Raw genomic sequence first — 17,058 nt, 5'->3', positions numbered from 1 at the left:
GAAGCTTGGCAGAAATACAGTAAAGAATTATTACAGCCTAATTTGCTAAGGGCAGCTCTGAAACCGAGAGAAGATTCTTTAAATAAGCAGGGCTGGGGGTATAATACTGGAAAACCATGAAAATATTTTAACGGCTTTAAGTTTGTATGCAGAGACATAATTCTTCAACATGTTCTTGCAACAATAAAGTGACAGAATGAGACCTGTGCTGATTTGACAGTCTCCGAGGAAACTGCTTCTGCTTGTCAATGACTCCATAGACAGAATCTTTGTAACCATGAACTGTAAAAAAACTATTCCAAAAAATATGGTTTAAAGGGCCTGACATCCCCACTCTACAAGAATGCTTATTAAAGTACTCCGATTACTTTAACATGCATTCTTCCAAAACATAAAAAAAGCTTAAGTAACACAGAAGCTGCAGCCCTGCTGCAGCAGTGTTCTTCCCCCTTATGGAGCTTTAAGCAGCTGATGAGGGCAGGAAAGTGCTCCCAATGAGAGGAGAGTATCATGTGCAGGGAGATATGTCCAGCCGAACACATCTGCTGCCCGGCCTTTAGCTGGGGGTGGGGAACAGGGTCAAATGCATTTGGGGAGATTCTGCAGAACCCCCCTTTCATGCACTTGCAAAAGGGACCATGCAACTATCATATGCATTAAAGTGCATACGACGGCTCGAGTGTCCCTTTTAAGTAATGAAAGAAGTTAAAAATAGAACATAGAAAGGATAAAGGTATTTTGTGTTTGGATTCTTAAAACAAATAATAAAACAAAAGACTTCACATGATCCATCCAGTCTCTGTATACTCCGTATGCAAAGTCCTCTTCTGTACAATGTAAATAAACATGGTAGGCATGCCATACAAAGTAAATCAGAGGGGGAGACCTCGGAACACAGGGCCAAATTAAAAATGGCCCAATACAACACTATTACCATATGGCTAACATGTACAAATTACATGCTTATACTAACAAAATAAACATTTCGTATCTCTAGAAAAAGTACATTTGTAGAAGATTTTTACTTGTCAAACAGTTTGGTTCTGGTTTTAAGCAAGTCTGCCTTTGTTGGCAATCCACTGGCGTCATCCTCTTCATCTCGATCCACCCAGCTTGCTTTTAGTGGAGTCATGTCAGGAGCTATTACATCTCCATCCTGCGCGGATAGAAAGGATTATAAATGGCATCTCTGTATTTTGTAACAGTGATCATATTCTTCTAGGTGTCCGCTAACGAGCTCTGCAAATTATTGTGTATACTATAAATATATATATATACCGTATTTGCTCGATTATAAGACAACCATGATTATAAGACGACCGCCCAAAATCTGAATATTAATTTATGAAAAAAAGCCTGAATATAAGACTACCCTATAGGAAAAGTTTTACCAGTAAATGTTAACTCATGTAAACTATGTGAACAATTGTTTGTTAATAAAAGCTACGATTGAGAAAAATATTTTTGTTTTTCCTTTTTTTCAACCTGCCCCCCCAGTTATGCACATCTGCCCCCAGGCTTGCCACTCTGCCCCAGAAATGCCTTATACCCCATATATGCCACTGTGCCCCATGATATGCCTTTTGACCCCCTATGTGCCACTCTGCCTGCAGAAATGCCTTATAGGGGAAGAGCGGCATTTAGGGGGTTAAAGGCATATTATGGGGTAGAGTGGCATATAGGGGGGTATAGGGCATTTCAGAAGGCAGAGTGGCATATAGAGGGTTAAAAGGCATTTCTGGCGGCAGAGTGGCATTAAGGGGGTTAAAAGGCATTTCACAGAGCACTCTGCCTCCAGAAATGCCTTATGCCCCCCATTTAACACTCCCTCCCCCTCCCTCCTCCAAACTTACCGGAGCTTCTGAGTCCCCCGGTGCTTAGTCCGGGCAGCGTGTAGAGCTATATGCTATTCGCGTAGACAACTTCCGCTCTACCCGAATCGTGTAGAGCTCTACACACTGCCCGGACTAAGCACCGGGGACTCAGAAGCACCGGTAAGTTGGGGGGGGGGGCATAACATGGGAGGATCCAGGTCCCCTGCATCGCTGCAGGGGATCTGGATCTTAGTCTCATAGTCAGACCTATTTAAGGTCTGATTATAAGACGGCCCCGATTATAAGACGAGGGGTATTTTTCAGAGCATTTGCTCTGGAAAAAACCCCGTCTTATAATCGAGCAAATACGGTATATATATATATATATATATATATATATATTTATATATTACACACATAGTCTACCACATTCTTACGGCTGTACCTGAGGTTTGGAGAAGTCTCTATTCATACACCACTGAACGAAATATCTTTTTGCAGCTTCAAGGCTCCTTTCATCTGTCCTCTTGAAATAAACACGGATAACCTGCTCTGCAAATTTTTCTGGCAGAAGCTGGGAAACCTTGGGAAAAGCATAAACATATAGAATTTATTACTTACATTTGATTAAAGGAGACGGGAAAAGCAGGTATGGATTATATGCAGCCCAGATGGTTCTGAAGGCGCTCACCTGATCCTTTCTAATCTTTATTGCTTTCTGTGGGTCAGCTTTGCAGTAAAAGCGCACGTTGTTCATTGGGTTCTGCTCCTTCATTCCATAATCCATGTGAATTACCTAAATGAGTACAAATCAAGTATTGACATGATTCAGTGGTGCATAAAACTCATCCATTTGATATCATCCTGATATAAGAGGCCCTGTTACGTTAAATGTACTTTTTTTTATTTATAATAAAACCTGCAAAAACTCAGAAATGTATATCGAGAAATTTATACCGAGCCAAAATGCCCACTACCAATCTGTCACTCAAATGGTTAAATAATCTCAATGGTTTTAAAAATGAAGTTTTCATCCCAATAACTTTCTATCCAGTAGTCTATGCTATCAGCTGGTATCATGCGCCTGAAACACATCTTCCACGCAGTATACTTACATCTACGATAAAATCCTCTGGGTTAAGTTGGACATCGCTCGTGGACATTTGCGGTATAGAATTTGCCAATTCACTTGGCAACGTATCGTACTCCTCCTGTTCCAAAATAAAAAACTTTGGTGAGCTATATTATTCAAATGATAGTGAGGAGGTGCACAAGGACAGGTACAATAAGATACCCTGTTTTTTTTTTTATATATATATATATATATATATATATATATATATAAAAATATAAAATGTTTAGTCCTAGGTTTTAAAAAATAATAATAAAAAAAAAGAGATTTAATAAAAAAATAAAAAACAAGAGACGCCTAGAATTCTGGCATAGATCTAGGACAACTTAATACAGCCTGAAAGGGATGCTTCACCTATTGCTTAGCTGAATGAACTAGAATAAACAGCATTCAGTGTCATGAACGGAAAGGTGTTGGGCAAATCACTATTATTGTTTTACCGGTTTTATCCTGATGCTGGAGTTGGGGTGCGTCTGCCCGACGTATTTATACAACTGACGACGTTCAACTTTGCGTAAAATTTCTCTGGCTTCAGACAGTTTGGGATCACTGGAGTAGAGGATCTGTTGGAAAATGTTATCTGAAAAAGAACAGCGCGGAGGGAAAGAGGAGTTATTAATTATATTTATAGATCTATAAACAATGTCGATGAATGGGTGTTTTTACATATGAACACCGGCAATATATCAATGTTTATCATTCAGAAAGGTATCTTAACTTCCTCAGGGTCTACGTGGTTAACTCTCTCCATTTAGTTATCCCTGCCTTGTTATCTTGTTGATCGTCATTAATAGGTGGGATCAGGACTTAAGAAATAATGTAAGGACAGCAAATGTATTAGATAATAGCCAATGATCTCAGCTTCCAAAAGGGGATCGTTCAATGGGGAACTCCACCATTTTTTATTACTAACATCAGATTAAAAATATTAATTAGATATTTTTTTTAAAATAATGATTGCATCATTATTTATATTCAATACTCAAACTGCACTAAATATATATGGAAAAAAAATTAAACAAACAAAATAGGTTACAGTGATTACATTAATGGCCCATACTTTTAAAGAAAGAAAGATTACAGGAATTGTATACACATGGATTAAACACTCTCATCGGCAGCATGCTTCATCACCCATGAAGTTCCATGTGGAATACAACCACCATCATCCTCCATCAACCCTTTTTAAATAATAGCAATTGGTTACCACATGGTGCTAGGAAAAGAGTACCATGGCTGACCAGCCTGGGGTACAGGTAACCATGTCCGGGAGGTATGAATAATCATCCCTTTTAACAGGCAAGCAATGCAGGGAGATGTCTAGGCTCCGGTATGGCTGCCGCCTCTATGAAGCAAACGATGGTTTGTCTTCCTGGCATACAGAACAATGTACCTGTTAGCTTAGTATATGCCACCATGTCATCCACACAACCAGAGAGGGTGTAATAATTCCCATCAGAGCCTTCTACTTTGATGTACGGGTCAGCTTTTAGAAAAGCATCAGTAATCCTGTTTATCAAAAAAAACCCAAACAACAAAATGTAAAAATAAAAAAGGGCAGAATAGAAAAAAAACAAACCAATAATAGTTTTGGTTTAAGGAAACTAAAAGTGATTTAAAACTGTGTTAAATTGTAGACACAAACTGGTTTTAGCTGTTTACACAGGCACTTTGCCAGATTCCCACACCGTAGGAATACGTTCAGATAAGGGATTTATTGCCCTAGACAGACCTTGTGGATCAGCCAACTAGCGGCAGCGCATTATCTCAGAACGTCTGCAGTTCTTATTTATAGAGAACCAACAGATTATGTTGTCCTGCACAATAAGGTTGTACATAAAACAGCCATATTTAAGCCGTTTGTGACCAACGGATGTGCCACGTTGCTGGGATTGTGACGATAAAATGTATTATTTTTTTTAAATACAAAATCAAAAAATGTAAAATAAATGAAAATTGCATAGGAATATAGGCTTGTTTCAAAATAAGGAGAGGTTAAATATATTTAGGGTATTTTCCCCACTTACACTAGCTGTGTATAAATTTACTGTATTGGCCCGATTATAGGCCGCACCCCCCCAATTTAAGTCTTTAAAGTGGGGGTGCGGCCCATAGTCGGGATTACACGGTATATACCTGCAAAACTGTGAATACATGTTAGATTTTAACATATCAATATAGTTTTAACAAAAGCTCTACTTGTCCCAAAATATTTATATATACTGTATATGCTAAGTAACGGAATGTTGCAGAATCGTGTAATACCTTTTTTTTTTATTGGATTAACAGTATTTTGTAACGAAAAGCTTTCGAGAGTCTCCCCTTTATCAGGTCAAAAGCATTTCTGACCAGCAAAGTAAAACACACAGGTTACATCTCACAAGAACATGTCCTGATGGAGGGCAGATAATACACAGAGACAGAAAACTTACGAGGGTCATAAATACTCCCCCTTCAGTCCTGTAGACTGCAAAAGATAGGGAGAGAGTGGGAAGGGCGAGACCTTGAGGGTGAGCATGTGAACTAGACAGCCATGAATCAAGGGGAGATTATATCCACATTAAATCCTCTATTCTTGCAGCCATGAAAAAGTAAAATTTTGGTGTCAAATGTCTTTTGTGTTTTTTAAATTGCGGGTCATGTAGTGACCTATTTGTGTAAAGTGGTGACCTTGAGGTGGTTGAATACCTGTCCAGATTCATCCGTTCATTCATTCATTTTCATTGAATGAATGTAACACCCCACTTCACACTTGGTGATATATATATATATATATATATATATATATATATATATATATATAATGTGTGTGTTCACTAAATGAGAAAGACATAGCAAAAACACTGAGCCTGTAGTTCTAAAATAGCCTTGGTACTTAAGGGGTTAAACATAGACAGGAAATGTGAAGTGCCCTGCTCACTAGTGCATACGAGTGAGGTATACGGTCTATTCATATACACATGCAAGGGGAGTTACATTATATATATATATATTATATATATAATTTAAACTCTCTTTTACTTTTATATTATTTCAACTCACTTTACATGATAACAGTCAATCTCGGCCAAGACGACCAAATGGCAAATTCGAGCCATTTCATGGCCATTCAAAGCCATCTGATTCAATGCAGCAAATAGATTTTGATTGCCCCACTTTGCACCAGAATAATCCCCACTGTGTCTCAATTAGAATTTAGTCTAAAGAGATGAATGTGAAAAATACAAATATATCAATATGGACAAAAAAACTAAACAAAAACAAATTTTGTATGTAATATATCTTCAATTTTAACTAGTCTAAAGCTTTGTGACTACCAAATTACTAGATAATAGTTCCTCTTCCTTACATTGTTTCAATGATGTTGCCAACTTTGTGCTGGTATGCCCTCCGATGAAGACAGTTGCGTGTGTGAAACATGTCATATAGATTTCCAACTTCCTGAAAACAATACAAATTCAATACAATCACCTTTAGAGCGGGGGTTACAGAGTATGGCGCCATTTTACATTAACATAAAGGGTTAAATACTTAATCTACAACATGGGTATCCTTGACATGGAGTAACTATAGCCAAGGGAGTATGGGCTATTCAAAAAGATATTAGAAAGCGCTTTTTTACCTTATCCCGGGTGCAGATGTGTTTCTTGCTTCCGACCTCACAAACCCGGGCAAACTTCAGAAACCGCGTGTAATCAAAGTTATTTTGAATACCCAGATGATGACAATCCCTGATTCCAAAAAAAAAAAAAAAAAAAAAAAAAAAAAAAGGATATATTTAATAACGCAAGACCCGCTGATAACAGGTCGCTTGTGGAAACGCGCATGAATGTTAAGTTATTTATACCTCGCAAAGTAGTCCCATTTATCCACATCGATGCCGTTTCTTTTGTTTGCGACGATCTCATAAAGGAAGCTTTTCTCTTCGGGTCGACCTTTGTACGGCCACTGCTAAACATAACGCAAAAAAAACAGATCCATTGGAACGAAGATCCATTAACATCTATTAGGTTTCACGGCTTATAACCAAATGGTCCATTTATTCCGTATAAATAGACCAATTAAATGCATCATAACAAAAAAAATATAATTCCCTATGATCTCATCCTACACCTAGCTTTACTTACTTTTGTTATTATTTAAAGAAATATATGAGTTAACGCAGGTTTTATAAGGAGTACCCCCCCCCACGATGGCACATTTTTGAAAGATCCTTGCGTTAACCCCTTAAGGCTAATGGGCGGCCCTTAAACCCATTGAAAACAATGCATTTTGAGTCCGTACATGTACGGGCTTTGTCAGTAAGGGGTTAAAAAAGCACCGGCTAGTAAGTACTTGGCCTGTTTGCCTTGTCCTCTGTACCCTATAGAGAGCACATATGGACTGCATTATAGGACTATACAGAATTTTCTTTGGACATCTTACTGCATTTAATGTCTTGGATATAGATAGTGCCACATGCATTAGTCCTATAATGCAGTCCATATTACTAGCCACTTAAAACCATTGAAAACAATGAAGACAAACCGTGAAACAATATAAGGGTGACTCAAAACAAGCCTCTAAAAGTTACTTAAAGAAATGGGAGAATACGGACGCCATGATGTCACCAGATTCACAGCCGAGGTTTGAAACGAGGACTAAATATTTTTATTTTCACTTCTCGGTAGAACAGATGCCAAGTGAATCCATGTGTAACGGACTTACCGATGCGTTATTTTTCGCGTCTGATGATAAAGGCCCCGCTATTTGCTCTTTTATAAATATCAGGTCCTCCGGCAAACACAGACCATATTTCTTCACGACGTCCTCTAAGCCGTTGGATTCGACGAGATGATCAAACATTTGCACGGATGCAGATTCATGCTGGACGTACAAAAAAGAAAACGTAATACTGGCTCTGATGAATGCAGGCTTAACATACATATTCCACTAAAAAGCCCGGTGCTCCCGAAATCATTCAGCAGTCTCTCCTGTTTCTTGGTTATCTTACACAAGGCGCCTTGTTAGGGATCATTCTCAACCACGACGCTACGCAGTTGTCTCCGGAATGGGTCCAGATCACAGAATTTGAAGAATTTTTATACAGGATCTTGTGTAGCATAATAAAGAAGTTGGATGGTGACACACATAACAGACGAGTTTCTGTGGTCAAAGGGTTAAAATTGGATATCCTGCACCTCGAAGGGGGGGGGGGGTATTGTGAACATAAAGAAATAGCTTATATGTGTTCTGCTTTTGTTATCCATTTCTCAAAAGCCATAAACTATTGTGTTCTTACACAACCCCCTTAACACAACACCAGATGTCGGAGTATGATAGCCATTTCCTTATTTAACACCACATGTTTGAGTCTGATAACGTAATTAACCCCTTGATGACAAAGCCCCGTACATGTACGGGCTCGCAATGCAAAATGGGTTTAAGGACAACCCGTGGTCCTTAAGGGGTTAAACTTAGCCTGTTACCAACTGCAAAAAAAGATGAAGAATGTATCCCGTATATCCAAAAAAAGCTCTTATATCTTATATATGTATGTTGTTTTTACATTCTAGATCTGGCATGGTCTCATCCTATAAGTGGCAGATGCTTAGCCGGAAACGAACCAGACCTCATTAATAAATATATAATTTATAAAAAAATGTAAATAGCAGCTTCAAAGGTCAAAGGGCACCAGAGTCTCTGCTCATCAACCAAATTATATTAGGTAATAAAAATTTAAATTCCATGGAACATATTAATAAAAAAGAAAAAGAAAAAGACAGACCTTGAAGTTTCTTTTTGGACAAGCCAGGGGCATGAACCTCCCATCAAACATATGAGAAAATGGCCCATGACCTATGAAAAATGAAAATAGGTGCTAACATAAAGATGGCAGACAATAAACAGGCATTTGTGTAAAACATACAGAATATTAAAATGAAAACATATGGAAAAAAGTGACTTGTGCGTCGTCTCATTTTCTTCTGATTATTAGATTTGCACTGTGCGCTCCTTTCATTTATTTATCCATTGTATTTTTTTCTGTAGGATCAGCGATCACAAGCAGTATAGAGTTTTTATGAAATTGTACATGAAGAAAAGACGTTAATACACGGATATTTACCCAAGTCGTGGCAGAGGCCAGCGATCTGGACGCAGAGGACGTCTCGCTTGTTTATGTGAAGTTCTGGCTGTCTGTCGTGTAACGCTCGCACCAGGCACCCAGCCAGGTAACCCACGCTGCAAGAGAGCCGAGAGAGCGTTCCTAAGAGGTTCCTACAGCAGGCGCCATTAAAATGCGCGGTAACCCTACGTGATTGCCGGGCATTCTACAACTAGGATGGCGACCACCTTCATGGCATGGCTCCTCTTTAATTCAACTTGTGTGATCACGATCTTTTATACCACAATTTAGCCTGCACGTGGTGCTATCCACATGGTTAACACAGAGAACCCTGGCCATGGAAAACGAATAATGCAAAATTGGCTGGGAACTGCACAAACAATAGAGAACGACCTTTCAGAGTCAGGACGGTAGAAACCAATGTCGGACGTGTTTGCACCTGAGGCTACAATGACAGCCATGGTCATGGGAATTAAATAGAAACCTATAAGCTTTAAGCATGTACAGACATTGGGCTTTAAACAGTCCTAGCAATGAGGTTTCCAATAATCCATATCGTTCCAGAAGCAGAGTTGGCGGAACAGCACCTTTAACTCCATGCCTGAAGACAGAGTCTCCTTTGAATTCATTTACAATTCCTGCCGCCAGACTTTATTATTCTTACGCATTGTTTTTTATAGCGCGATTATATTCCACAGCGCTGTACAACGGGTGTCAATTACAACTAAATGCCATCTTCATCTATCGACTTGGTTTTCGGGAGGTGCGTTACATATACATTGGCTTTAGCTTTATGGTCTACATCGGAGGATGAGACAGCACCTAACCTGCGCAACCCCCACCCGTAAGGCAACTTTTACTAATATCAAGGAGACAACACAGCCAAAAGCTGGTTAGGCGACAGCCGCCTTTAAATATCGAGTTTACTTACCCAATGGAGTGTTCGAATCTGTTGTGAGAGGCTCCTGGAAACACGTAGTAGCTGCCGCCGAGCTGTTTGATGTATCTCAGCCGCTGGAACTGGGGGGTGTCGATAATATGGACCAAGAGAGGATGCAGCTCAATGTGACCGTGTATCGGATCATTGAATACCTGTGAGGACGAGGGGTGGAAACGATAAATAATAAACCTGTATAGATGGATGGAATGATTGCAACAATAGAGCACGCTGTATTCACCAAGAAACCAAATCAATCACTGTCCCCAAGATTTAGTCCAAGAAGAGAGAGTCCACAGAATTGATCCAGATAGAATTACAGGTCTCAGACATCAGGCTGCATTTACACATGTATGCAGTGCTGACATTATACACAGCCGTAGGCATTGTACACAGCCGTAGGCATTGTACACAGCCGTAGGCATTGTACACAGCCGTAGGCATTGTACACAGCCGTAGGCATTGTACACAGCCGTAGGCATTGTACACAGCCGTAGGCACGCGTGCAACCGATTTGTTTATGGGAACTTGGTGGCAAATCTCTAGAAAAGGGACTTGCTCCATAAACTTATTGAATGACCGCATTGATTGCTCCCCATTTAAAACTCTTCCTTGGAGCTGATCTACATAAAAACATTACCCAACGTAACACCGACGTCCAGCATTTCCAGCTGACAAAAAAGGGATATTTTGACTGTTTCTAGGAGATTTTACATTTCACTAAGAACAAGAACCACCCCACACAGTGAGCATCCATATTATTCAGGGGTATAAGACAGGCGCCAGCAGGGTGGTAGCTTACGCCCCGATCAATTCCGCAATAAAGCGTAAGCTGCTGGATACATCGAGGGTTATTCATGAAGAATGGTTCTTCTTCTCTTTATTCCAACATACATGATGGTTCCTCCTTTCAAATAAGTTTGCCTCCTGTACTTTGTTAAATCCCTTTAAGTACCGTATTTGCTCGATTATAAGACGAGGTTTTTTTCAGAGCAAATGCTCTGAAAAATACCCCTCGTCTTCTAATCGGGGTCGTCTTCTAATCAGACCTCAAATAGAGTCTGATTAGGAGACTAAGATCCAGATCCCCCGCACCGCTGCAGGGGACCTGGATCCTCCTGTCTCACCCCCCCCCCCATCATACACACTTACCGGTGCTTCCTGCTGTATTGCCGGGGCAGCGGGTTGACGTCTACGCGATCCGCGTAGACAACGTCCGCTGCAGCCGGAAGGAGGTGTGGCTAGCAGCGGGGGTTGTCTGCGTCCGTCGCGTAGACCTTCCCCGACTGTCAGAGATCTCTGATCTCTGACAGCCGGGGAAAGTATACGCGACGGACGCATACAAACCCCCGCTGCCAACTCCACCTCCTTCCGGCTGCAGCAGAAGGCGACGTCAACCCGCTGCCCCGGCTGGAAGCACCGGTAAGAGAGGGCTGAGAGGGGAGAGAGGAGAGAGGAGAGGGGAGGGGGGGGGAGAGTGTGTGTGTGTGTGTTAGTTAAATGGGGGCATAGGGCATTTCTGGAGTGGCGTTAAGGGGGCATTTAATAGAGCACTCTGCCTCCTGAAATGCCTTATACCTCCCTATATGCCACTCTGCCCCATAATATGCCTTTTAACCCCCTAAATGCCAGAGTGGCATATAGGGGTATAAGGCATTTCTGGAGGCAGAGTGCTCTATACAATGCCTTTTAACTCCCTTAATGCCACTCTGCCTCCTGAAATGCCTTATACCTCCCTATATGCCACTCTGCCCCATAATATGCATTTTAACCCCCTAAATGCCAGAATGGGATATAGGGGTATAAGGCATTTCTGGAGGCAGAGTGGCATATAGGGGGTCAAAAGGCATACCATGGGGCACAGTGGCATATAGAGGGTTAAAAGGCATATCATGGGCCACAGTGCCATATTGGTGTGGCAAGCCTGGGGGCAGATGTGCGTAACTGGGGGACAGGCTGGAAAATACAAGAAATAAAAACAAAAAAAATATTTTTCTCAATCATAGCTTTTATTAAAAAAAATAGTTTACATGAATTAACATTTACTGGTAAAACTTTTTTCCTTTAGGGTCGTCTTATATTCAGGCTTTTTCTTTTTTCCTAAGTTAATATTCAGATTTTGGGGGGTCGTCTTATAATCAGGGTCGTCTTATAATCGAGCAAATACGGTATTTAAATGTCTCTATTGCATCCCTGGCCTATTAGTTATGCACCATTGGGGGTTGACAAGATAGCACAGTGTTTAAATGGTTAAAGCACCCTCCCCCCAAAAAAAAGTACCCACTAGACACCTAAACCACAACAGGTTAATTTTGAATGTTTAATTGCTTATCTGCAACCCCCTCCATAATCCCACATGGTCTGGCAGCGTGACCTTGGAAAAGCCATTGTTAGCGACCTTGAGATAAGAACCTCCGGATACCCATCCTGTTACCATTAACCGCAGATGAGGAACAAGTATTGTCCTACCGCACGTCAGAGAATGAATGAACCCACAATGAAAACGAGGGGCTGCGGATACCGGCTCTGATTTATGTGCAGCCCATGGTAGATTTTATTGGGGTCATCAGGTACCAACCCCTTCTCCCTAACCTTACAGCGTTCCCTTTCAAGACTTACATTTTTTTTTAGGAGAAAAGTATTGTTAAAATGATACCATTTATTGGCTAACAAAGTTTAATTGCGAGCTTTCAGGACCAAGTTGTTAGGTCTCTTCCTCGGGCATTAATGAAGCTAACACAGAATTTTCCAAATACAAAAGCACAATTCACAGGTTAACAAAAACTTTAAATAAACACAGAGGTATTGGGGGGGATTTGCTCGGCAGTAAATTAGCCGGACTAGCAGAGATCTAATAGACAGATACAGTTCCGTCAGAGATAATGATCCCATCAGTACTGTCCTTCTAACTATACTTTTCTCCTGTTTTTTGACGGTGAACACGGTACAAAAACATTATTTTTTATCATGCGTGGCTTTTGCATTAATCATAGTGAGGACCAATAATTATTTTTTCTTGTCTTAGACCAGATTCCACCAAATTCAGTATCACTGTCACCATATGGATTACTCACACGGGGCGTGGAGAGGTAGGGGTGCGGGGGTTAATATTAAAACATTATGGCCTGGTCAGCTGAGGTTTGGTGTACTCTCACAGCCTGACTGTCCAGCTACTCAGCATGCGCGTTACCCTACAGTCAGCAGGTAGAACAGGCTTCTAGAGCATCACAACTACCCCCACCTAACCGGATGGGACAGCCGGAGCTGCTCTCAGTTACCCACATGATGAGCGGCTGTTGGCACTACCTACCCAGAGTGTTTTCGGCTGTTACTTTAGGGTTGAAAGGGGATGTCGGAGGACAATAAGAAGTTGAGACAGCAAGGCACCAAGTGCGCCATCACCATGGAGGACAAACTACCCGATTCCCACTATAAATCAGGAATCAGTCTGAGAATCCCAACACCAGGCGGAGACAAAACAAGATTTTTATTTTTTTTTAAAAAGTGTTTTTGTGATTCTCCAATATCTGTTGAAAAGACAGTTTCATCACTTTTAAGACATGTGACAAGGTTGTCATCCCGGACTACCGCTCACATGAAATTCGCGTGGCGTTCGGAGGGTTAAAATACATCCGGTTCAGAAGTATGGTCCATTACCCAGTAAGTATATCATACCCATGAAGATGAAGAGACATACAGTGCAGAAATCAGGGGATAACACCACGAAAGCACCGACAACCCACCTTTATTTCATCAGGAGAGCTCTGGCACAGCGTCCGTATGCACTGCAGAATTTCTAATCTCTCACCCAAAGGCCTGCGTGAAAAAGAAAGAAAACATACAATTTTCACCATGGCAACACTTTACTTGTACTTTTTCACCAGCTATAAAACTATATCATCTGCGATGCTTTTCCTTGCAACTAAGCAGAGCACCATAGGAATTGTAGTCCTCGGCAATGCCAGCAGTCGTTCATCCTTGATCTAGGCAAGAAATCAATTTTAAACCTAGAATATCTTCTGAAAATAAAAAAATAATAGAAAGTATAGAAAAATGTCATAAGCAGTTATAGGCGCCGATTTGCTGGCTTTTGGGGTAGGATGAGCCCGACTGTCTCTTCTAAAACATAAAATCGATGTAAACAATTAGCTAAAACTCCAGAAAGATTACCCAATTTCTAGTTCTTTCAGCTGAGATTCCGTGAGATCTTCCAGTATTTTTCCTTTTATCTTGCTTTCTGGAACAAAGCAAAACGGTGTTTATTTGACAACAATGACTTTTAACACGAGCAGAAAAAAAAATGTAATTTAAACCTGCAGCTGAGATAATCAAAGCTATAGATAACAACCCAAAAAAGAACCTAACGGGATAGACCTGATAAACGCACGGCGCTGGGGTGTAACGATCTGCATGACTTCGTCTAGATAAGAAGGGCGACCGGTTTATATGAAAGTGATGAAAGTTCTTTTGTTCATAAAGAAATGCATTATAGGGGAAAAAAACAGCTTTTGTTCCTTTAAGAGGTACCATAAAGAGGAGATCTGGAATGAATGCGGAAGGAGGTGTATTTCTGTGCGCTTGTTTGCGGAGCAAAAAGTAACGGCGGAGGAAACAATAAATCTGCCTATAAAATAGGGAGAAGGTTGTGTTTTTAGAGATTTCATTGTGTTTCACGTGCGTTCCTGGGATAAATACGAACACACAATACAACACTTTATAAATAAGGCCCAGTCTGGGGCAAGGATCACTCGGCGGTTCGTACCCCAGCTTTACTCGGCACCCCCATTCTCTGCAGGGAGCCCAAACCTTTTGGGGCGACAGCCCATCACGCCGCTTGGCCGGCTCCTGCACCGTTTTGCTCTGTGCATTCCAGGTGTAGGGGTGATTTCAGATGTTACAGTCATTTATATTTTGCGCCAAGGGTATGACTAATGTCTAGCTAATATGATGTCGTAATGCATGACGTGATGTCATCCGACAAACTTTACTGCAACCTACAGTCCCATAGCACCATATGCATTATGTTTACCACCGCAGGTCACGTCGTGATGCGTACAGTCTGACCATATGCACCGTCCTGTGTCACCGTTTATAGTACAGCCAATCATCACATTCCTTGTACCCAGATTTCCCCCGTTGCTCTATAATCACACGCACGGTACAGTCAGACATACAGCGTCAGCACGAGGACACCGGTGCCCGTGGCATGGTTGGTGAAGGTGCAAATGAAGTTGTCCACCACGAGCGATGTTGGTGCCGACCCCCCCGGCATCATGTTTAGGGTCCGGGGACAGGAATTACAGCCCCCCCCGTGACATGTTCACGAGTCAGGTTGTACGTTTGGTTGGTTGTTTCTAGACACCGGTCACATGATAAACACTACAGTCCCGCGTTACAGGCAAAGCTACGGTGTTTACAGCCAACGGTCACGCGGTAAGCTGCACATTGAGATGACGGGCGCAGTCCCATGCTGCGTTAGCGTTTGGCCCATAGAGCTTACAATCAGAGGTGACACACAGACCCAAAGACAGTTGCCAGCAGCACAATGACAGTATACTCACGTTACATGTGTTATTGTGCCATTGTTTTTAGGCGTACAGACAAATAGGGGTCTATTCACTAAAGGGAGAGTTGTGGGTTTAACTCTTGCATTCAATATTCATTATAGAGGGCCAACTGGTTTGGCCAGCAAAGCCACATCGTGGGGCTGCACACCGTCATGCGTGTTCGTGCCACATAGTGGGGCTGTACACCGTCATGCGTGTTCGTGCCACATAGTGGGGCTGCACACTGTCACGCGTGTTCGTGCCACACAGTGGGGCTGCACGCTGTACGGTTATCAGCCCCGCATTACATGTTGTCACCCTGTATGCAGGTCACACTGTCCACTAACGTCACGCTGCAAGCAGCCGGGCTCTGGACTCCCCTGCCCGCCTTCTTCGTCTCGTGTGGATCGGTGTCACAGAACCCCCACTATCGCGTTACATGTCGTATGATCTGTCACATACATCGCTATCACTCACACCGGCTGCCGCACGTACAGCGCACGCTGACCGGTTTATCGCACACTCAGTGCCGCGTCTTACCTCTGAAGACTCCTTGCCACTTTCCGAAACCCCGGCTGGCCAGGAATAAGCAGACATCCTCCACGTCCCACTCCTTGTAATCACCGGCTGCCGATCCCGACCACGATCTCATTCGCTTTTCGGGGGTCTGGTATACCTCGACCCTTTGCGGCGAGCTGTCGTGCCTCACCCGCTTCATGCCGTTTGTGTTATTATAAGTATTTACCTCCATGAGATCAACGACACAGAAAGAATCGCACGGCACGCAGACCGAGAAAGTAAATCGGCGCCAGTCGCATCGACAACCGGCAAAAGCCCTTTGGCGTCACAGACAACCCCGCCTACAGTTTCTGTGGCGACGGGCATAAGGGTCGCCCATTGCGCATGCGTCAACCTGCTCAAATATTGGAGGGAAGACGGCGCGCTATGTAGTCATATGTGGAGCAGTAGCAGTTTCGTGTCATTGCCGTGAAGCGGCGTCACCTCGTTGGGCGCAGAATGTCGCTAACAGGTGGGTACCTGAGGTAAAAATGACATATTTGGCACCTCTTCGTCTCTTCAGACATGCGCGCCCATTCCCTCAGCTCTGCCGGGGAATATTCCAGTCTTCCCGGTGTCACCTACATCTTTAACGGCTAACTGCAGTATAATAGACTGCGGGCTTCGCAGACTATCCATGTTCCTCATTCGGAGGCCCTGATAATCTATTATACTTCAGACTATAGTTTTTGTGAGAGAAAAGGGCGCAGACAGGATGAAACCATTTCAAGTGTTTAACTTACTAGAACAGGCGATATCTTGTAATTCTAATTACACAATTAAAGCAATAATTCGCTGTGGAGATCCTTCTTTATTTTATTAAAAGCAAATGACTTGACCTCAGTGAAAAATGCATTGAAGTTGTAGGCCTTGTGGTTACTTCTGTGAGGATTATTACTGGCCTAGAATTTACCACATTAGTTGTGTTTCTGAACTGATCCCCTTATCCTGAGAACAGCAAGTTA

General features: G+C 42.1%; 1 protein-coding gene across 1 annotated transcript; it reads right to left on the bottom strand.

Moving 5' to 3' along the window:
* Window positions 1–1,025: 1,025 nt before the first annotated feature.
* On the bottom strand, window positions 1,026–16,253 carry LOC149273329 (deoxynucleoside triphosphate triphosphohydrolase SAMHD1-like; the record flags this gene model as incomplete). Its single annotated transcript, XM_089506450.1, has 16 exons — window positions 16,076–16,253; window positions 14,160–14,226; window positions 13,733–13,805; window positions 9,984–10,144; window positions 9,053–9,168; window positions 8,714–8,784; window positions 7,654–7,812; window positions 6,794–6,897; window positions 6,569–6,677; window positions 6,296–6,387; window positions 4,340–4,455; window positions 3,387–3,526; window positions 2,930–3,025; window positions 2,506–2,610; window positions 2,260–2,397; window positions 1,026–1,156 (listed from the first exon to the last, which is right to left on the bottom strand). Coding segments are annotated over exons 1-16 (1,856 nt in total), but the record flags the coding sequence as incomplete, so codon positions are not given.
* Between the last annotated feature and the right edge of the window lie 805 nt (window positions 16,254–17,058).

The sequence above is a fragment of the Sceloporus occidentalis genome, unplaced genomic scaffold (assembly GCF_023333645.1).
Source record: "Sceloporus occidentalis isolate IW3139 unplaced genomic scaffold, rSceOcc1.0.p SCAF_385, whole genome shotgun sequence".
Classification (NCBI taxonomy): domain Eukaryota; kingdom Metazoa; phylum Chordata; class Lepidosauria; order Squamata; family Phrynosomatidae; genus Sceloporus; species Sceloporus occidentalis.
This window is presented reverse-complemented; position numbering and strand designations above follow the sequence as displayed.